The sequence below is a fragment of the Sebastes umbrosus genome, chromosome 16, assembly GCF_015220745.1.
Source record: "Sebastes umbrosus isolate fSebUmb1 chromosome 16, fSebUmb1.pri, whole genome shotgun sequence".
Taxonomy (NCBI): Eukaryota; Metazoa; Chordata; class Actinopteri; order Perciformes; family Sebastidae; genus Sebastes; species Sebastes umbrosus.
Genome location: NC_051284.1, coordinates 20,785,264 through 20,808,397, shown reverse-complemented (window position 1 = coordinate 20,808,397; position 23,134 = coordinate 20,785,264). Strand labels below are relative to the sequence as shown.

The window sequence follows — 23,134 nt, the reverse complement described above, 5'->3', positions numbered from 1 at the left end:
TACTGAGGTAATAAATCAAGTGAGAAGTAGGCTCATTTTCTCATAGACTTCTATACAATCAGACTTCTTTTTGCAACCAGAGGAGTCGCCCCCTGCTGGATATTAGAAAGAATACAAGTTTAAGGCACTTCCACATTGGCTTCACTTTTCAAACCCCGGAGTTGCCCACTGTGGAGAAGGAAGGTGTGTGACTTGAAATAAACTACATGTTCATGGTAATGAAAGAACATGTCAACCAGTGCAATAGATTTGGGGCGACAAAAGGGGGTTAATCACACAGAGAAACAAGCTCTATAAGGCTTTGGCTGCACTGGCAATATTTGTTCATAGAATCAATTCATTGTTGGTGTTGGTCTTTTTCGTGGGATTTGTTAACAATAATACAAATATAGAATATAACCAGATTTATTCTTTAAAATCAAAATGCAGAGATTGGAAACATGCTAAGCCACAATAGCATTGTGTGGTTATGCAGTCTTAAGCAGGGACCGTTTTAAAAAGTCTGCCTGAGGGAGCTGTCATAGATATGCTGACATATCACATTTAAATATTGGCTGCTGAACAACAACCTTTTTAATCCAAAATACTGATTCTTTTTGATATATTCAATCCAAAAGATGGAAATAAATGCAGCCATCCCTCAGTGGTTTGAGCCTACGTAACTGTGCAACCTGCAAAAAGCCTACTGGGGCTTTCTTCTGTCAGGCCTTATCAGCTGACCAGATCCCCCAGTGGTGTTAATGGCAGGCTCTGGCGGTGTAAAGCTCCCTAACAAGGATCCTGATTGTTCTGTTAATGTGTTACTTCCTGTTGGAGTCACTGCTCCGGAATGGAGCTGAGTGGCCAGCGCCGGAAGAAATCCCCACATCAGAGCGATCGCAGGCCGGCCAGAGTTTCACTTAGCCAGCCAGCTAGCCAGTCAGCTTCCACAGCCTGTGATTGAGGAGATGGATGTCACTAAAGCAGTCGGTGTAACCTGACACCCAGGCTAAGAAACCTGGTGGTCCAAATTAAGTTGGATTTGATCCCAAGGAGTTCACAGACAAGTCTATATATTACTGTTATGGGTTATACAATTTATATTTTAATATTTTTTAAGCATATGCAAATGTGTGCCTGATATAATACGGTACACTTCAACTCATTTTGTGAAGCAACATGACGTTGGCTTACAAATGTCTTATAAGTGTTATTGCTATGTGGCATCAGAGTGTTAGCAGCGGTGACTGTTGCCACTATGGATTCCTCCAGCTTATTCCTCCACTCTCGGATTTACACTCTGTGCACAACTTTGATCTCAAGGTATTAAAGTCAATAGTAACCCAAACAGGGTGTGGAGCAGAGCAGGGGCTTATGGGGGCTTTATACCCTACTCTACATGCAGGGAGCTATCTGAGAGCAAACAGAGGCAGCATGGGTGGAGGTGAGGAGATGATGGGGCAGGAAGAGAGAGAGAGAGACAAAACAGAGACTATCTGGCTGATCATGTGAGGAGCAGGTCAACTCCTTGGCAGAGAAAGTGCTGTGTTGATATGGCAATATGCCTTTTTTACCCACCCAGGAGTCATGGGCCAGGGCACCGTCAGCGGTGTGAGCGTTGTTCAAGAAGCAGTGGAGATCAGGACCTTAATCAGTCAGTGCTGATACAAGGGTGAAGAGCCTGGGAATAGAGCCTGGGGCTATTTGGAACAGGAACATCAGTGCACACACATCCTTTATAAACACAGCATCTGATGCACGGACAAATTAGATAAAAAAATAAGCAGAATCAGTGATTTGTTTGGCGCGATTAGCTGAAATTCAGCATCGTTCTTAGTTACGACGAGGAAGGAAATTTAAAGAGTAGATCGCAGCAATAATAGCTCAATGCATTAGCATTTAAGCCTCATTTCCCCCGTGAAGAGGATCAGCACGTTGCTCGTATGGTTCAATATGTGCAACTCCTGTTGGCATCCTGTCATCGCTGCAGAGAAGTAAATAAGGAGAAACTTGTGTAGCATGCCCAATTTGAGTCTCTTTTCCCTCCCAGGCTGAAGAGGAAATGTATCCTGAAGTTGTGTTACGAAACTTAATAACTGACCGACCATCTGATTCACACCCTATCTGTCCAAGACGTGGCACATATTTATTTCCAGCAAGTGATTGCATCAAATTTGTCCTGTTTTTAACTTTGTTAGAAAAAAAAAAACATGCTTGGCGGATGCACGGCACACACTGGTGGCTGCAGGGAGCCAAAAGCACTTTATTTATGTTTGGATGGCAGCGGGCGCTCAGTTCTGCTTGGCACAGACAGTGTGCTGTGGTCTTTGGCACCTCTTTGCATCCCTCCTGTCCCCCCGACATACACTCTCCCCATCTCTATTGGGCCTATGTAGCGCCTTGTGTATGCGTGTGTACGTATGCATTTGCATATGTTTGTAACTATGCATGTACGCCACGTGCTCCTGTTTGTATGTTCTTTGAACCGCAGTTAAGATATTTTCTACCCTGAATATCACATAAAAGAGAGCAGCAACTCCTTGTATCAATTTTTCATAGACTCTTTTATCTGTACTTTTTTCAGAAAGAGACGACTAGCCGCTTTAATTAAACATGAGAAGTTTTTCAGAAAGTGGTTTTGAAATTGAAACTAATCTCCAGTGCACCTAAGGTCATGGGACTGCAAAGCTCAAAGTTCCAAGAAGAAGAAAAAAATGCTACATGAATTAAGATGAATACATATGCCAGTGGCTAATCTTCTACTTTGAGACTTTGCTACTTGAAACTTACTTAAGACGTCACATGCAGGGCATGAGTGACTCATGTAGTAATGCCAGCCAAGTGCAAATTCTAATCTTCCCTTAGCTCTGCTTATGCAGGAGAGAGCACTCTGCCAGGGCGTCCACTGAGCACAGCCATTCCAGAAATTCAAAGTTACAAGGTCGGTGTACATCTGCTGCCGGCAGAACCTAAAGTAAGCAAATATCCCCAGGTCTATGCCCCAACAATCTCATTTATTATCTTTCCTCCACCTTCCCAGCGCTCTTCATTTTACCTCAGGGAACCGACTGACCCTCACTTCTCGGTATCTAAATATATAATTTATATCTCATATATTTATAAACCAAAGCAAGGCCAGCCACCTTAAAAGGAAGCAGGGCCTTTTTCCTTGTGCCGGAGCTCTGCGGAGTCTCAAACCCAGGATCCGTAGCCTGGGTTTCCTCAGTCCGGAGCAGCCAGTGTAGCAGAGGGCTGGGAAGAGAGCGATTCTGGTCAGGCAGGCAGGCCATCCGCGGCCAGATAACGTCTGATACTGGGACTAATTTGGTCATGTGCAGGGCTGCCGGATGACGAGGGGCTGATAAAGAAAACATGGCAGATAGACAGCTGGGCTGCTGGAGGAGGATGTGAACTCTCTCCAGATCCTTGCTGGAGGATTTTAAGTGTCCTGAGCCGGCCTGTCTGTCAGTCCATTCATCTGTCCACTGTCTGTCTATGAAATCATTCATGCATTATGTAACAAAAATATCTTTTATTGGTAGAATTTCTTGTGTATAGAGAGGCGAAGTCTCTCCCCTTCCAGTGGACCACCATGGGGACTTATTTCGGAAAAAATATGAACGGTAGTCAACGGAGAGAGACAAATATTTTTTTTTTTCGTTTGAAATGCGCCATGAATCACGCATATGATGTTTCTCAATTTAAAACATAATTTTGCAAGTCAAGAAAGTCGCAGTTTGTCGTCAAACTGGGGAAGTATAAGACTGTGAAAATACATAATTAGAAAGACTACACACCCAAAAGTTGCAAAAGTGATGTCTCTCTCTCTCTAACGATATGATTATTGTGTGTTTCGTACTGGGTTGCTCGTTCTTTCGCTTCCCGGCTGATAAAAATACCAGGAGTAGCTGGATAAAACACATAAGTTAAGATAACGTTACATTTGTGCGTGGAACATAGCTAAGATAGTTAACTGGCTAGTGTTGGTGACGTATATTGTGCGAGACGAGAGATGTACTGTAGTTCACTGAGCAGTTTCACACAAAACTAATGATACCACGACAAACCTACGACAAACTGCGACTTTCTTGACGCGCAAAATTACGTTTTAAATTGACAAACATCATATGTGTGATTCATGGCGTAATTCGAAATAAGGTCCCATGGGGTCCACCTGAATGGGAGGGACTTCGCCTCTCTACTTGATATTTATGCTGATGAATTTGAGATGGCGACGTGTTTCCTCAACATTCGTCATACGTCTTTCAAATTAACTCATTCCCATGTTGTCCCATTTGCGCTTTTGCCAACACCAGCGTGTAGCTGATTGACATCTCAGCCGCGCAAGGGCAGCATATAGAGCCCCACAAAACCACCGAACCAGGCTGATGGATGGATAACAATCCCTAGCGGAGGAAGTGCTGCGCTGGAAACATACTGTGAACATGAGCAGTCTTGGCCGGCGGAGTACGATTGCGGAGCAGCAGCACAATTTGAGAAACCCTGTCGGGGTCATATGGTTCTGACAGTCCTGGTCTGCTTAGGCTAACACAGAGCCTGTTGCCTGGCCTAGAGAGGGGAAAGACAGAGAGATAGTGTGTGTGGTGGCGGCGGCGGTGTGTGTGTGTGTGTGTATGTAGATTGGCTCCCGGAAGAGCAGCAGTGGCTCAGGACTGCAAGGAGGCTGCTGGGAAATGTCTGTGTCACTGGTGTCACCCAGGCAAGGCAGATACACAGAGCAGCAGTCACGGACACATTCTTGGCCCGGGCCGATCTCCAAACACGCTCGCTACCACGATCCCCCTTCTCGCACTTTCAAGCTTTCACTCTGCTTCCTCTCCCTCTCACTCACAGATGCTCTCTGTCTCTTTCTCCCTGGCATCTACGACTCTCTTGCTCCTTCTGCCTCCGTCAACAAACACACACACTTTCACGTGTCTTTTTTTTCTTTTCTGGAAATTTTAATATACGCTCACTAACATTGTAATATTAACATTTTCCTGACATCCAGAAACATTTGTTTTATTGAAACATTGAGGATTATTTTTAAAGCATTCTTTTTAGAAAATTAAATCCCTGCAAAATCATTGTCTAAGTGCGTTTAGCTTTGAATCACTTGCATCCATTGTTATGCTCTGTCCTCTGTAATTCAGTCTAACTCAGTGCAGTGCAGGCGGAGGAGCCAAATGCAGACAACTAGCACCCCCTTTTGAAAGTGCACACTTGACCAGAAAAACAATCCTCTGTCATTCTCTTTTTTGGAGGCTCATCTGGAGCTTCCCGTCACCCCGTGCAAATCTAGATCGGGCTTTCTTCGCTGGAAATGAACGGGCAGAGTGATGAGCTGAATTAGCGATTAATTGGGATTAAAATGTTTACCACAGGAGGTTGTTTTGGATGACCTTTCATGTACAATGTGTGCATGTGATGCATGCGAGAGAAAACAACAGCTCAGCTTTGATTAATATGGATTAGGAGTCTTACAACTCGTAATTCACGCACTGAACAAAAAACATGTTTGGTAAAACCATAATTCCTCTCAAATGTGAAAAAACACTATAGAAAAGTAATTAGTCTAAACGTGTCCAGCGTTTTATTTTTGTTTTAGCTGAAACTTTCACAACTATCACTTAATATGACATAAAATAATACTGTTGTATTATTGAAGCATAAATTAGCTCACTGAGAAGATGGTTAGTTAATCCTCCCCATGCAGAGGAGTCGGTCTTAAAGCTGCCTACTAACGTTGCCATGAGCAATAGAGTGTGATTAAAACAGCAGTTTTAGGAAGTAAGTGCAACTCATTAAGGGGTTTAATGCGACCATTTTCTCCTAAATCTCCATCCACACTATGTGACATATGTGATAGCTCCAACTATCTCAATATATCTGTAATTTATGATGTAATTTCATCATTTTATGTGATTTTGATGAGATTTTTATCAATTGTTTGTTCATACTGTATGACGTAGTTTCTAGTTTTTTAGCCCTGGTTATTTTATGTATTTTAGTGTCAGACAGTGTGAATGACTGCTAACACTCTTGTCTTGATAAAAGTTGCTGAACTGTGTGAATACCAGAGAAAAAAGTCCAGGACTTCTATTCCTGACAATGTAATGCATTTTCATTTAGGGCTAAAAAATACAGAGTTAACGCAATTTTTTCTTTAACACCACTAATTTCTTTAACACAACTTGCAATTTTTAATTAACCTCTTAAAAGTCCAACAGGCCGCCATTGGGCCCGGCTACTATTCGATCTTTCAGACGTTGTTGCAGGCATCCTAAGAAACATTGGTACCAACATGTCAGACTAGCTTTTCGCGAAGGAGATTAAATAACGCTCCAAAATTACGCAAAATGTTGGCGAGGAAAAACTGGCATAGCCATTTTCAAAGGGGTCCCTTGACCTGTGACCTCCAGATATGTGAATGAAAATGGGTACACTGGGTACCCACGAGTCTCCCCTTCACAGACATGCCCACTTTATGATAATCACATGCAGTTTGGGGCAAGTCATAGTTAAGTCAGCACACTGACACACTGACAGCTGCTGGTCTTGAGTTTGCCATGTTATGATTTGAGCATATTTTTTATGCTAAATGCAGTACCTGTGAGGGTTTCTGGACAATATTTGTCATTGTTTTGTGTTGTTAATTAATTTACAATAATAAAATATACATACATTTGCATAAAGCAAGCATATTTGCCCACTCCCATGTTGATAAGAGTATTAAATACCTGACAAATCTCCCTTTAAGGTACATTTCGAACTGATAAAAAATGTACGATTTATTTGTGATTAAAATTTTTAATCAATCGACAACTCTAATTTTTTTTTACAAATACTGTATATTGAATTGTTGTCAGTAAACCAAACCAAAAATAGCATCTGATTAGTTGGCCTGGATGTAATGAATCCAGCCATACACTGTTGTATCTAACAAGCCAGTCATTGTTTAGCCATCACAATACACATATACATCCATCTAGTCATTCATCTCCGTCCATCCATCCATAGATACATACTGTACATCCAGCCAGACATGTTTCCAGGCAGCTAGTCAGAGCCCCAGGAGTTTGAGCTCTTACACCAGAGAGCGGTGTGGGAGAGACCCGATAAGCAGCTCAGACTGGATCAGTGGTAGCAGGAGGGGAGCATGGGAGCTCCTTACACCCCCCTTTCCTCAGTATCCTCCATTTCTTCGCCCTTTACATGTGCTTATACCCCTACTCCTTGATCTATTTCTATTATGAATTATCTTTCTCATGTATGGCTCGCCTTGATTACTCATTTTCCCGTCTTGCTCGACGCTTCCTCCACCTCTTTTGTTTTTCTCATCACAAACTCTGTGCTTTGCGAACACAACTAGTTTCTACTCCGAGTTCGGAGGCGTTGGAGGTCAAAGAGGAGACGGAGGGGCCGGGGAGCGGAGGGGAGGGCTGAGTGAGTGTTGAGCTGGTCGGTCGGTCAGGTGCAGCGCCACCAGTGATCATTAGGGTTACAGCTGCCCGGGCCAGATTGTGTGCTGCCTGCACCAGGCGAGATGTTTTGCCCAGGGAGAAGAGCGAGCATCTGTCTGTCCCTCCCCGTAGACAGCAACCTCCTACCAGCCTGTCCAACTCAACCCAACTGGTAACAAGGTCACCCAACTCTTACTTTCTCTCGCTCACTCACGCACACCCACTCTGAACTACTCTGCACTTCTTTTTCCTGTTTCGCTCGCTCCCTCCTTCACACATGGCTCGTCTCGCTCGCTCTCTCTCTTTAGGACAGGTTGTGAAAGCAGCAGGCCCTTAGTGCAGTGCAGATTGCAAAAAAAAAAGGAGTGCATGTGATATTTGGACTGAAATGAATTTTATGTGAGCTCGATGCCAATGTGCATAGCACCACAGAACAGCTTTTCCTTTTCAAACTGTAGAGACTGTTATTCGTTATCTGTGCCCAATGTTAATTGCATAGTTTGATCCCTGTTGATAAAGGACACTTTCATCATAAGAAAAGAATTGGCTCCAGCAACTTGAAAACTATTTTTTTACGACCATTGTTTCTCCTTATCTTATCAAACTAGTACCAAATTATAATTATGCACAAAGCCCAAAGGGGAACTTGTAGCTGCATGTGTATTCACTACAGAACTGACATCCTTTAACTTCTATTTAAAGACTTTATGAGAGGGCCTGAGAAGAACCATGTTGAACCGTCTCAAACCAAAATGTATTTAAATTATATTTTGTAAGTTTTCTCTTTTTTTTATATTGACTGGTGGCTTGAAATAAAAAATAAATCGCCCAGCCCTAGCTTGGCATAATGATTGGAAACGGGGAAGTAGCGAGCACGTCTCTGTCCAAAGGTAACAAAATCTGTCTGCCAGCACCTGTAAAGATTTCTAATTAACATGTTATATCTTATTTGTTTAATCCATACAAAAACCAAAGTGTAAAAATGACAATATATGTGCAGGACTATTTCTTGCCCGGTCGCAGTGACTTCCTGGAGCCTGGTTGTTATTGTGAGGTTGCCAGGCAACTAGTGGAGACTCCAGGAGAATTGCTTTTGTAACGCAGCAAAGTGTAGTCAATATCAAAGTAGATCGTATTCTATAAAGTCCTACACTAAAAATGTGCATATATCCAGAAATTATGAGAGGTTCTACTGAGTATTTGTGAAAATGCTGGGGTGGTTTTAAGGCTACAGATGATTATCAAAGGATCGGTAATCTTAAACTATTTGGGATTGTTTCAGAATATTCTCCAAAAATATTCAAAATATAAGCATGTTTGAGTTTATTATCAGTATATACTGATATTTTTAATTGGAAGTGTATTGATAACAAAGAATGTGCAAGTAGGGCTGGGGCGATATGGCCAAAATCTTCTGTCATTATAGTAATTATGAACGTTAGTGCAAAATGAACACAAATTTCAAGTAAAATTATAGAAGAAAAATGAATAAATATTTCCTGCTTTATACTGACTTTGTTTACATGAATGAATGCACACAAATACAGAGTAATCCGATTAAAACAATAGTTTGATTTAACTGAGTTTGATCAGATTTTCTGAGATATTTGAGTCAGCATGTGCTTATTAGTGTCAATTTAGACAACGTTAGTGTGTATCACGATATATGATTTCATCCCGATATGATTCCACTTAAAGATGATAAATTATCATATTGAATTATCGCCCAACCCCGATGTGCAAGCAAATTGGCCACAACAAAGTGACATTCAGAGAGTCTGCATTTAAAGCTCTGGATACAGATGCTCTGCTGTTTCTGCTCAAATCATCAGCTTCCCCACCAGATTATTTGGGGAAATCCTCAGAGGAGTGATTTCTTCTTTGGTTGTGTGCCAGACGTCAGTATTGTTTGATAGGGTTTGAGGTAATTTGCTGATTGAATGCATTAGGTGATGTCTGCTAATCTCTCTGATCTAGCTTTGTCCATGGACTAACAACAGGGTTGTATGAGGAGAGAAAATCTTACAAGGCAGCAAATAACATATGGCCTCTGTTGTTAATCTATCAAACGCAGTGCTCCCTCGACAACAATAAACAGTTAATGAAAATGTAGAATATTTAGCGACACATGATTTTTCACAGCAATCCTAAAACCGTACACATAGCACCAACTTCTAACACGTTTGCTATCAGTCAGCGGAGTGGAGGGGTTAGAAAGCAGTGAAAGCTTTAATTCGTTTTGACAGCATCATCTGTACTCAATTGTCAGCCAGACTGAATGAGCCAGGCCAGGAGCTGACAGAAAGGGACCGAAACAGGTGTGACACCAACTTTCTGCCTCACAGGAGACGATAAAGCCCTTGGTCAAGGGCACAGCACCTGGGCCATTGTTTTATCACACAAAATAGCTTTTAAGTGCAAATTTCCACTTGGTCCTAAAGGAGACCTGGCCTCTGCACTTGCTTTACTCGTCTGAACCAATATGGGATCCGTCCTCATTTGCATAATGGGCAGAATGGAAATGAGGGGCCAGCTTTGTCAGCCCAAGACAAAAAGAAGAAAGAAAAAAGGGAGGCAGACTGATGCCATACTGTTGAACTGCATCTGTACAACACAAAGGTGTGATATCTTGAGTCTCATTTGACCACTTTTAATTATGATCAGAGGTTATATTGAGCTCTCATGGTTTGACAAAGGCCTTATAAGTGGCTGCTAAATGGTGGATAATCAAACAACATGCGGACAGATGATGTAAGCGTGCGCGCCCGTCTATACATCTTTCTCTTTTGTTAGCTACTAATAGGATTTAGACCGTTTCTTTAATTACAAAAGCATCTTTTTTTTAACTTTTCATGCTACTGTTTGACACAGAGTACGGGTTAATGAGATGCCGACAGCTCTCAGTCTTGTAGAGGGGCTGGGTTCTTCTGGTTATTTTATGCTGACTGCGTTGCGCTCACGTTGCATCATATGTTTTCAAGTTTCATCTCTCCGTCTGCCTAACAAGAGATCAGTGAGTGAGGACTTGGCAGTTGGGCTAGAATTAATCCCCATGATGAAACTGATTCTTCTGCACCGCTCAACTATCAAAACTTTATCTACTGTGTTAACCGCAATTGACCGAACTGCATATGCGTGCATCGCAGCTGCTGTGATGTGGTTGCAGATATTGGTTGTATGTTTCAATCAATTCAGTCGCAGACGAGGTCAAACCGGGTTCAGCTACGCAACAGTGCCCCAGGATCTGCTGCACGCTCAAGGTAATTTTTATAAGCAGTCTGCCAAAAGCTCTGCAGTAACTACTGGAACAGTTACGTTGAGAGAAAAGGGTTTGAAGTTTGAAGGCTAAACAGCTAAACCTTAATTTTATCCCTTTAAAAGATGATTGCCAGACAATCAGATACTGTGTTTGGCCAATCTGTTTTGGCATTGAAGCCAGGCTAGTGAAGGGACAGCCGGTACGAAAGAAATGCTGCTATTTTCTCTGAGCCAATTAGAATCTGATGTGCATAACTACGTTAGTGTGTACAGCGCGCAACACGTACCAGAACTGTGGAAAATCACGTGGATACGTCATACTGTCGCAGTGTTTTTTACCCGGGAAGCTGTTTTTGTTCACAGAAAGTAAATTCACTCAAGCGATAATTTTTTTTAATGACAAGTATTTATTGTTTCTTTAGTCATAGTCATGATCATTCGACAGATTAATTAGTACTTTAACACATCTTGAAGTTTGACATGTCAGAGTTTTTCAGTATAGCAGCTGCTGAGGTTTAAATGTCAGGAGTTCTCGTCGGGACAAAAGTAACAGATGTTTCTTTCGTCCCTCTACACCCTCGTTACTGTAGAGTCTAACAACAAAATAAAATGTGTTATTATCAATAAAGTTGCCTGAATCTGAATATGAATCAGAATCACTGTTATACCCTTAAATTATTTTAAACAGTTATACTGTTGTTGTAAAATGTCTGATGAAATTGTAAATTGAAAATGAAATTTAATATTTTTCTATTAAGATAGAGGACGTAATATGTTTGCAATAACATATTAACAAGGGCATTGTCAGACATGTTTAATAAAAACAAGAATAATGTAAATAATTGAAGTTTATACTGTACTTTCGTCCCAACTGACAGGGTCAAAAATAACAATGTTCAACCTCCGTTCAAAGTCAAATTTTACCGAATTATACCACATTTATACAAAATAACACCTTTTATTGATAGAACACACATGTGAGTTGTTGATCACAACAAAAATGAGTTTCTGTCTGTAACGTTATCTTTTAAAATGACGTTTATCTGAGAATTACTTCTGCACCGCCTCTCCCCTACAGTACCTATTAGCTCTTCTAGTTTATCTATGTTCCTTTTTTCTCCCATTAAATTATATTTAATTTATAACAAACTCATTTACTAAGATGTTCAATTACAAGAAACAGGTCAGAAAGAGGTGGTATATTAGTTTTAGTTGAGACTAGCTGTGACAAAACTCCAGCTAGTTAGCTAAAGCTAGCTAAGAGTGCACTTTGCCCCTACTCTCTGGCCACCAAGTTGCCTTAAACCCTGTATTGTAATCAATAACAAAAACCACAGAACCATCGTTCAAGTTTGAGCTAACTGATGAGACTTTCTTCATGTATGCATATTGCTCTGCAAACAGCACGGCCTCCTCAGCACCTGCACAGTGGGCTCTGTGGCTGGGAATCCAAACTGTCAGCTGTGATGCTCTGCAAATAGCAAGACATCACTGCCCGCATCAACTTATAAACATCCTTGTCACTCTGACTCATTTCTCTCCTTCAGTTAACCACCGCCAGTTTGTCTTGTTCTGTGACCTGCAAACGGCAGAACTGTGGTGAGACAGTGCACCCTAGACTGAAGAGCAGTATTGTGAGAGACACACGTCTCAGTGCATAAAACGACATATGGGTGATAAAATGTTATTGTTTGAGTATGACGTGCAATTTTAGTCATCATCTGTAATCAGTGATTTTGGATTTTAAGCACTCCCAGTTGAAACATAACAAGAGCTGCATTTGTTTCCTTTGACGGTGATACAACATATCATGATATAATGTTAGATTTCATGATATATTAGAGGCATTTTTTATGTACAGTAAGTGAATAAGCACCTCTCTGTCTCTCTCAAAGTCATACACACAGATGCAAAATAAGAGTAAATGATTCCTATTGAGAAACAAATGGACCAAAGCTCATTTTAGATGTCTGAAAATGATTTCCTCGCTGTTTCCTATTGGGAAACATCATTATAAGATACGCACGCCAAAGTGATATTTCCAGTAAGCCGTTACTTGCTTTCTCTGTCTTTTCCCCTCGCCTTGCTGGCACTTAGGCACAAAGGTATTTACTTTAGTTTAATCTTCTTGAGCTTTCCGCAACCAGGCAACACGTCCACATAAATTCTTACATGGACAAATACACAAAGAGGCAAAACCCTGTCGCCTTGTTCTCTGCGAAGGTAGATTATCTGTGAATGCACGGAGAAATTTCTCGGGGGATGCTTTGGCGCCGAGTAATAAAACTCGGAGAGTGTTGCCTTTGCCAAGCTGAGACATCTGGTCACCTTATCACAGATAAGTGGGGGTTAGTCCTGGCATCTGCTAGAATTAATCCATTTTGCAAACACAGTTATCCTAATCTCCTAAATATGTCATTCCACAACTGTACAAAGCAGTCGGTATATTTTCACCTTTCCTTCTCCGATGTGCACGAGATCAATCAAGGCACACTTCACTGCGCCGTGTCATGAAACGTGATCAGTGACACAGTATAGGAGACAAAAAGAGGTTGGGAATCGGTGTCACAACCTGCACCTGGCCAACTATTTTGCTGGTGCCCAGTCTGGTCTACTGCTAGCCATCTAACATCCCTGCATGAATATTCATGTGGGCGGATTTCTCTTTTGTTGCCTGCCTAGTCAGCAGTCACAGAACACATGGTGAGTGTTGGCAGCGCCCGGCCTAGGTAGAGGGGCCGCGGACGGAGGCAGTGGCAGGAACCAGGACCTGTGAGGCTGACTGACATTTCCATCTGTGGCGAGGCCTGGTAATTATCGGGGAGAGGAGCGCCCGCAGCAGCGCGCCATCTGCTAGGGGAGATGGCTCAATGAGGTATGAGCACGAGCGGCACTCCGTCGGGCCACTGCCTGCCTCTGACATGAGGGCTCGCATCTGCTACCGAGGAGCCGGGCCGCCCAACACAGCCTGCCTGCCTGGCCGAGAGAGGGGGCTGACAGGAGGGAGGAGAGCAGCCAAGAGCCCCCCTGACCCCCTCCACCCCCACCACCACCCACCGCCATCACTACCACCACTGCCCTGCCAAAGGCACACTTGACAAACAGCGGAGCCCACTCACAAGTTTTCATACAGATCTCATCAAGTTGTTGGTCGGTTGTAAAGGATGCCTCTTAGCTCCAGCTCTTGCTGAGGAATCCATCATTGTTATGTCAGTGTCAATGAGTGTTGGAACAGGCGTACAGTGTGAGGTGAGATGCATTTTTGTCAGAGGATGGCTCAGTGGAGGTGTTCTGTACTGGTGTGCCTGTTACCAGGATTTGCTTCTGACTCATTTGTGAAGCTCTCTGAGACTGGTCGGTCGGGCTGTGGGAGCCCACCCGGCACCGTATCACACAGCCTCCTCACACACCTGGCAGGTGTGTGTGTGTGTGTGTGTGTGTGTGTGTGTGTGTGTGTGTGTGTGTGTGTGTGTGTGTGTGTGTTGCGTCCTCATCTCCTCATTGTCGCTCTCATTTTGCACTCAGCATGGTTAGTCCAACTGTGGTTCTGTTATTACACTCTGCCCACAGACATAGGCACACACTTTCAGAGCCACACACTAACATCCCATTAACAATGAGCACAGAGCGCGGGCCCACTGCTCACTGAGCAGTCAAGATGGCTAACCACCGAAAAAGACAGCTGTGTGCGTTATTGTGTGTTCGTGAGGTGTGAAACCGAGAGAGTTTCTGTTGTGCGTGCTATTCTTGCTCGTGCTTAAATGTGACCTAATTTAAAAATATTTTACAGATACAGATCTATAATGGTTGTTTAGGGTGCAGTCACACCAGCATTTATAACAGACGCATTTTTGACCAAAGTCAGCAGATTTCCAAAGAGAAAACTTTTTTAACTCGACACGATACCGATACCGATACTTTTTGTTACAATTAGGAACTTGTGTTTTTTTTTTTTTTACCAACCATGTCATACTAGCCTGGAGGCTAAATAACGCTACATTTTGGCGAAGAAAAACTGGTTTGGCTATTTTCAAAGGGGTCCCTTGACCTCTGACCTCAAGATATGTGAATGAGAATGAGTTCTATGGGTACCCACGAGTCTCCCCTTTACAGACATGCCCACTTTATGATAATCACATGCAGTTTGTGGCAAGTCATAGTCAAGTCAGCACACTGACACACTGACAGCTGTTGTTGCCTGTTTTAGTGTGTTAAATGTTTGACAAGGTTACTCGTATTGCTGTGTGTGGTACTTTATTGTCACAAATAGTGCATCATGCTGTATTTTTATCTACAGATGAAAAATAGCATCACATTACGCTACATTTCCTTTTACGTTCTCTCACATGTTTGATGTGGAAGTGTGCGACTGTGCGCCGCTGTCACATGAGTTTCAACAATCATGTGACACGGGCGATCTAAATATGTCAGGGCTGTTTTGGCACAAGTGTTATGCAAAAGTAGTGAAAACGTGATGCAGCCACCCACATTTGTATTTATATACTTTTATTATTAATATTTTTTTAAGGAATCAATACCAAATGAGTAGCTTGTGAGTATCAAAACCACCATATCGATCAGCCCATCCCTAGTTACTGGTCGCTTACTCTCATCAAACAAAGCCAACAATCATCGGTGATGAAATCGCTCTTGACGTTAAGACTAAAAGAGGCCCATTTCCTGCGATGCAGAGTAAAGCAGTGTATCTGTGGCAGTTTCTGCAACTCGCTAAATTTAATTTTACCTCCTCCTGTTTTAGTTCTTTATCATCAGTCAAGTCTCCCTGACAAGTTGTTGTGGAAGTTGTTTTTACCTTTGTGGATCCGTGTTTTCATGCTGCCCTCTTGGCTCTTGCATCACTTATTACCGCTTGAGATTTACTCTAAAGGAGAGAAAGAGCAAAGGAGGTAGAGAGAGGTAGGGAGTGAGTGAGAGAGAGAGGGGAAGGGAGGGGGGAGAGAGAGAGAAGCGCATCTCTTCATCGCAGGATTTTATCTGACTGTTTGGACAGATTGGTAGAATTCAAAATGCAGCAGGGGCCTGTGATGTGGCAATAAAGCGTTTGCCTTTGATCCCGCCTCACTATTTTTTCTCCCCTGCACATGTGCACGTCAAAATCAATTAGATCAACTCTGAAGAGGCGAGGCAGCTGCGCATCCGCACAACAAACCTTTGCATCACCTTAGTTTACCAACAATCTGGTTATTTATTCTCATTGTCAACTCATTGATACAAACTCCAGCGCTGCCGTCACCTGCACACACAACAAACTTCAAGGTGCGTAAAAGATGAAATGGTACACAAATAGAATATCCATCTTAGCAGACAGAAACACATGCTTACATCCTCGCCGCAGCTGTCAATTACCTACAAAAAAAACCCCTCTTTGATAAGAAAAATTTGAATTTCCCCCCTCCCTACACTTGGAGTGGCTTTTTCAGATGTCGTAGCACTTATGAAAAATTTGTGACAGCATCAACAGCGCCTATTCCCCATTCAGCAGCATTAACTCTGTGCCATGTGTCTAACAAACGGAGGCCATTCTGGAGCCCTTAATGACAAGGCTGCTCCGCTCCTCTCCTCTCCCCCTCGCTCTTTTCAAATTGCTCTCTAAATGAAGTACAGCTGTGTGGACCAGGTGCTGCCATCCCCCTTTCAGAAAGAACAGGAAATTATGAAATCCCCAAATCCTTCACAAATGGCGGGCAGGAGGGAAGGTTGGAGAACGTCAGCTCGGCTCGCCTGGTCTGTAGCTACATGTCTCTTGTCGGTGGATGATCTTTCATTCGCGTTCGTCGCCGAGCTGTCTCCATCCAGCGCTCCGACCCACAACCTATCACTTACGAGTGTCGGGGCGCGTACAGCGGCTGTGCTGATCGTTTCATTCAGTTCAGCATCGTTTTGACTGCTGGTATAATTTTTAGAAACATGTATTCATACTGGTGGGTGCATCTTATCCATGCCGACTTTGGGGAGCGGCACTAAATTTGTGCCTCATGTTAGGTAGGTTGCAATTACTGAAAATATTCTTTTCGTATGTGTGTGGTCTGGAGGCGTCTCCCGACTGCAGATTTCACATTTTTATCAATCAAATAAACTATGCTGAAAGGTTTAAGATTAGGCTGAATAAAAGAACGCTATGTCATCCTTCCTTTCCCTTTCAAATTAAGGTTTTACTTAAAATCCTGCAGTATAGCTAACAGAGAATACAGCTGATATGCAGAGCTCTGTGTTTGTTCTCTGTGTTCTCGACAACAGAAAGAGCACAACTGCTGAAGTAGGCCTCCTGCTCAGGAGACTGTCAATGTGCAGCTGTCAATGTCTCCATAAAGCCCCATATCCATAATAGACAAAGCACTCATCAAGCCTCAGCTTCATCTGGCCTCCCAGATGCCCCATCACCAGGGGCAAATCCCATCCAGGACTGAGCGCCGCACCATGCAGCCAGATGTGAGCTGGCAACATGGCCGTGGGGTCAACACATGGCAAAGGTAGACCCAATAAATGAATTATACTCTGATTATCATAAATGTGGCATCTGAGCATGGCGCTTGTGTGTTAGTGCTGTTTGGAAGGGGGAAATTCTGGGACATCAGCTGCACCGCTGCCTCTCAAACACGCGCATACGCAAACACACAATGCATGCAATTCCATCGTGTTAATGTAAAAAACGCAACATATAGAAGTCAAGTTTTTTGTTGTATTCATTTACACATTAGTTCAACTTTGTGCAAGAACATGACAGGGGGTAACATGATGGAGCCAAAACATATTTAGGATTCTCAAAATGATTCCATGCCATATGCCCTGTATTTGTACATAATTCCACAATGTTCTAGGTCGCTCCCCCAAACATATTCTGTTTCGTCACATGCCAAAAAGACCTTTCCCCCCCCCAACACAACCCTCCCTTCCTCGGTTCGACACGTTTGCATGCGGTATCTGGCTGCCCTGGCTCCCTGTCTTCCCCTTTAAAATGCCATGCCAACTTCAGAGGACCCAGGTGTATGGGTCCGTTATCAATTCCACTAACAAGCGTGCTTACTGGGATCACAGGACGCGTTGTGGCTTGCTTTAAAGTCCCCGTCTGTAGCCAAGGCTGACCTGAATTGGAGACATGCGGCCCCCTGCTGATAGCAGCCAACCTCTGATGGGCAGTCCCTCTCCCAGACTTGGCCGGCACTCCGCCTGGGAAGGAGGAGGGGAGAGAAGAAGAACTCTTTGAAATGCTGGAGTTCCATGAAGAATTGAGAAGCAGGACAGAATCAAAGGCTTCTGATATAGGAAAGGAAGAAAAAAAATATAGAATCAAGACTTGGAGATGAGGAAAAAGGGAAGATCGAACCCCCCTCTCCCCTCACACTCCCATCTCCCCCCACACATGCACACACATATACACTGCGAACAAAAGACATATCTGAAGTTGCAAAGAAAACGTATCTAACTCTTTGCCACAGAGGCCTTCACATGAAACCTACAGCTTAAAGAAAAAGGATGTTTCTGCAGTTAAATGAAGCTCAGTAACATCTAAACCTGCAGTACATGCACACACAGTGTTGGCATCAAACAACCAACCTTTAGATATTACACAGTATGTGGAATTCTTTGGTCAAGCTGCCTTTCAGAATATTATTCTTTTTAAAGGTGCACTGTGTAGGATTTTGGGGCATCTAGTGGTGAGGTTGCAGATTGCAACCAACTGAAACTTTTCCCCTGGCTGACGTGAAAACGTGAATGGCTCTATCTAGAGCCAGTGTTTGGTTTGTCCGTTCTCAGCGACTGTAGAAACACGACGGCCGGCTCTGTGAAGAGATCGCAAAATGAACGCGATAATAACACGTTAAAGCAACTTTGTTTTAATGTCGCTAATTTCTTTAATGCATTATCACAACTTGTGATTATTAGGTTGTAGCGGGCTCAGTTTTAAAGCTAGAGGGAAGGTACCGGTATCATATACAACTAGAAAACCTAAGGAATTCATTGGTACCAACCATGTCATACTAGCTTGTCGTGAAAGAGACTAAATAATGCTCCAAACTTGCGCTAAATTTTGGCGAGGAAAAGCTGTCATGGCCATTTCAAAGGGGTCCCTTAACCTCTGACCTCAAGATATGTGAATGAAAATGGGTTCTATGGGTACCCACGAGTCTCCCCTTAACAGGCATGCCCACTTTATGATAATCACATGCAGTTTTGGGGCAAGTCATAGTCAGGTCAGCACACTGACACACTGACAGCTGTTGTTGCCTGTTGGGCTTGAGTTTGTCACGTTATGATTTGAGCATATTTTTTTATGCTAATTTCAGTACCTGTGAGGGTTTCTGGACAATATTTGTCATTGATTTGTGTTGTTAAATGATATCCAATAATAAATATATACATACATTTGCATAAAGCAAGCATATTTGCCCACTCCCATGTTGATAAGAGTATTAAATACTTGACAAATCTCCCTTTAAGGTACATTTTGAACAGCTGAAAATTTTTTATTTGCGATTAATCGCGATTAACTATGGACAATCATGCGATTAATCAAGATTAAATATTTTAATCAATTAACAGCCCTATTATAAATATTATATTTCAATTTCTGTCAATATATTCCCCTGAATGCTACACACTGTTCCTTTAAAGATATATATGTATGTGTGTGTGCCCAGAATGTGTATTTGTATGAGTGTGTGTTTGCATGCATTGTGTATTTTGCCCTTGCACACAGCTATATGAACAATAGTGTGTAGGTCTGCGCATGATAAAAATAAAATGGGTGCATGTGTTAGAGATGCGTCTCTAACTCGGCTCTTGCTGCCGCTTGTATTGGTGGTGATGGTGGCAGCTGAAGGCCATTATGTCCAGGTGGCCTAGAGGATGCAGGGGCTTTACTTGACACACGCACACACACACACACACACACGTGCATGCACAGAAAGCTTCACAGCTGCTAGGGCCCGCTGCATGTCAATTAGGATAGCAGAGGATGTACAGGGACACATGGACATTCACACAGCGCATGTATAATGCATGACAGGTTGGATGGACTGTATTGAGGTCTACTAGTAGATTGGATGCAGCAGTAGTGGTGTATAAAATAATATATATTTCAGGCAGGATCACACACCTGAGGTTCTCCCTGGCAGGTGGATTTGATGTCAGTTGGCTTGTGATGTTTGAACACATATGTGTGCACGAGTGTATTTTTATGTGTATACTGTATATGTGGCTTCTTCCGTTGCTTAAAATAAAACAGGGAAAGGAGTGTATTGCTTGGGGATGGTGTCCGAGAAATAGAGGAAGTGAAATTGTTGTGACAGCCATCAATTCCCCAGAATCTGCTCTCATTTCCATTCTCACCTGAACCAAAACAATTTTCCATGGTTTTAGTGTTCAATCTGCAGCAGAATACAGGTTGATAAAAGATTTTCGCTCATAATTTTCATCCTTATTAAGTTTTTGCCAAATAGGAAAGGTGAATTAACGACCAATATCACCCGATTCCGTAGAAAAAATTTTCATTTTTAACATCATGATGATAACAGTCATAAGTCTTTGCATACCCAAATTGTCTCCCAGTATTTTTTGTTCAAATGCAATGTGAAGGTTTGCCCCCCCTGACAAAAAAAACCATTCCTTTTAAGGTCAAAGCAACTCAGAAGTTATCTGCAGAAGCTAGCACATTATGCTGATTACTCTTATGAAAATTGCATGTAGTGGGGTGAGGGGTCACCCGAGCTTAATTCCGTTTTCATGTTTTGTTTCACACTAGCCAAGCTGTGGGTGTCTGTGTGTGAGGCAATGTTTGCTATTGGCCTTGACAGGGCACAGTGTAATTGGCTCACTAAGGTGATTCAGTAATCGCCTGAGTGACACCTTCCCTGGCAAATTTTGACACTGGAGGTGGATGAGGATGCCGCGGGCTTCAAGTGCCAAGGGAGCTAACCTTGTAGGAAATTTAAAGCAGGGAAATGTGGAGGAGACCCACTTCATTCGGTGTGTTTGCATCATATAATGAGAAGGTATGATGGTTAGAGACGCCTTTTTCTCTAACCTTATTGACTTCAAGCAATTGTCCTTGTTCTTGACTGTTTAAAATGGTCATCTAATTTCATCATCTGTCCTCTTCCACTTCCTTTACGACCTCCTTCTCCTCATCAACTACTTTCCGCTCCCTTTGCTTGCTTTTCCTTCTTCACTTAGTTTTTACTTCTATGGATCATCTCTACTGCTGCTCTTCTTCTCCTCTTCCTCCCATCATCATCCCCCTCACACCTCCGTCCTCTTCTTCTTCCCTCCACCCCTCATCCATCTCCTTAACTTCTCCTCTCCCTTTCTTCCGCCTCCTCCACTTCCTTCTCCTCCCTTTTGCTCCTGGCGTAGCTCATGGAGAGGAGGAGCAGCCAGCGCCGCTCTGTTCCTCAGGACTGTCCTCCTCGTGCAGAACACAGATGGTTATTATGGAGCTGCACATAAATTGATTATGTTGGAAATTAACTGTTGCTGTCAAAGGCAGCCGCCAACCTGTCCCAGTGTGTCCCTGTGCCCGCTGATGCATAGGATCCAGCTGATGGACCAGATGTTTGCACAGTGCGCCGCTCCTTTTAAGGTCAGCACAAAAGTGGTATGGGGGCTCTCTGATCTCCGTCTCTTTGTACTTTCAGCCTGTGCCATCTTGCCTCTTGACATTTTGAAGAAGTAAAATGCGAGTTTTTCGAATGTGGATTGTGATGCTGCAGTGGTTGATGCGTTTTATTTCCCATCAAAACCATTTTTATTTCATTGAATATCACTTGTAATGTGGTTCTGGAGTTATTATCTTTTGCTTGGGAGAACGCTCCTTGTTTAGTTTTTTGACTTGTGCAGGATTTGTGCGAGTTCTTTCAAGACTGGAGGCACCTGCTAAGTAACATTCAATCTATGGGAGGTTGAAGTAGGCCTTACGTTCGTGCCAAAAGACCATGTAGTCTCTTCACCGAAAGCAGCATGCCAAGAGTCTCCAAACGCCATCCCTAAGTAGGACTGTCTTCCAGCAGCTCATTACAGGTTGGTCTGGATAAGCATGATGGGTGACTCCTGGCGGCGGCCTCGGGGGACAGGCAGCACAATGCCAAACTCAGCAGAAAGTCAGGTCTTAGGAGTGTTGCTACATTGTTTTCCAGGCCTGACCTTGATTCCAGGCCCACTCCTGCATGTTTCCGTATGCATGGCAGAGTACGCAGCGCTGCCAAAATCTGAGCCAAACAGGGAAGAGACACACACACACACACACACACACCAACGCACAGACACATGAGAGAACACACACACTCAGACATTGGGCCAAATCCCATCAGGAAGGTTAACTTGCATAGAAATGGAAAATGAATAAGTTGTTTCATATTGTATAAAATTGATTAAAAATAAGAACTTTGAGGACAATTATCAATTTTTATTACATGCAATACAGATTATAATGTTATACAAAGTATCATAATTTTAGGCATTTTCCTTTCCTGCCTGCGATCACTGCATTGCACACATTCCAGGTTAAATCAAATGCATGGCTGGCTTTCCGTTTTTAACATTTTGTTCTCGTTTAATGTAAAATTCTGGTTTGTTTTCATATTCATGAAAAGAAACATCTTCTCTGATGCAACTCCACCCTGGCGTTAGATATGTTAATACCTCTCCAGTGCAAAAGTCTCTTGAAGCATTTTGATTATAGCACCGCTCAGAAGATGAAGATCACTTTAAGAACCTTCTTGGTAAAAGCCGTCGGATGCTCTCTGCAGCTTTTTGGGCAGAATAAAAGCCTCGCTGGTCAGTGAACTAACTGAATCCTGTCTCAGGCCAGAGAGGCATAGTGACATGAATATGAATGTCAGCAGGTGACAAACAGAGTGGATTTCTGGGACGTGTGACTGTTTGCGACACGTACCCCTCACACCCCAGATGTAGGCGAGCTGGGGAGGCTGCCACTCAATTTGACGGCATCTGAGCAGCTAGCAGCAATAATTGGCTACAACGGCCTGACTGTATGGAAACTAGTCTCAGAGAAAACTTTAGAAATACACAAAGAGATATACAGCACAGACGGACAGTTACTGTATAGCCTGTCACCTTTCAGCCAATGAAATGCTGTTTACCTTAATAGAAACTTACTACAGATATATATGATACATATCTCATAGATAGTATACTTTTAAACTCAAGTGTGAAACTGCTTATAGGTTCTCTTTACGATATCCAGAGCAGTTCAGTTTAATCACATTACACATATATGAATTTAAATCTTGCCTCTAAAGGCTTACGCATAACTTCTGGATCTTGGAAGAACTGTTGGAATTTAGGCTAGAGAAGAGAGGACTCAGCCACACTTTTTTTAAACTAGTTAGAAATCAATATTTAACTTTAATACTGCCAAAAACCTTCCAACTATAGCCAAACACCCACTTGAGGAC

General features: G+C 42.8%; 1 protein-coding gene across 9 annotated transcripts in view; it reads left to right on the top strand.

Moving 5' to 3' along the window:
* The window catches only part of LOC119474569, a 192,824-nt gene that overhangs the window by 129,995 nt on the left and 39,695 nt on the right, over positions 1–23,134 (top strand). For 8 of the 9 annotated variants that reach the window (XM_037746656.1, XM_037746657.1, XM_037746655.1 and 5 more), the window contains one exon: positions 12,866–12,877. In XM_037746656.1, coding sequence (XP_037602584.1) covers positions 12,866–12,877 — 12 coding nt within the window. Of the gene's footprint in view, positions 1–12,865; positions 12,878–16,958; positions 17,207–23,134 lie in introns of those variants that run through there. The other variant, XR_005203587.1, reaches the window with a different exon arrangement.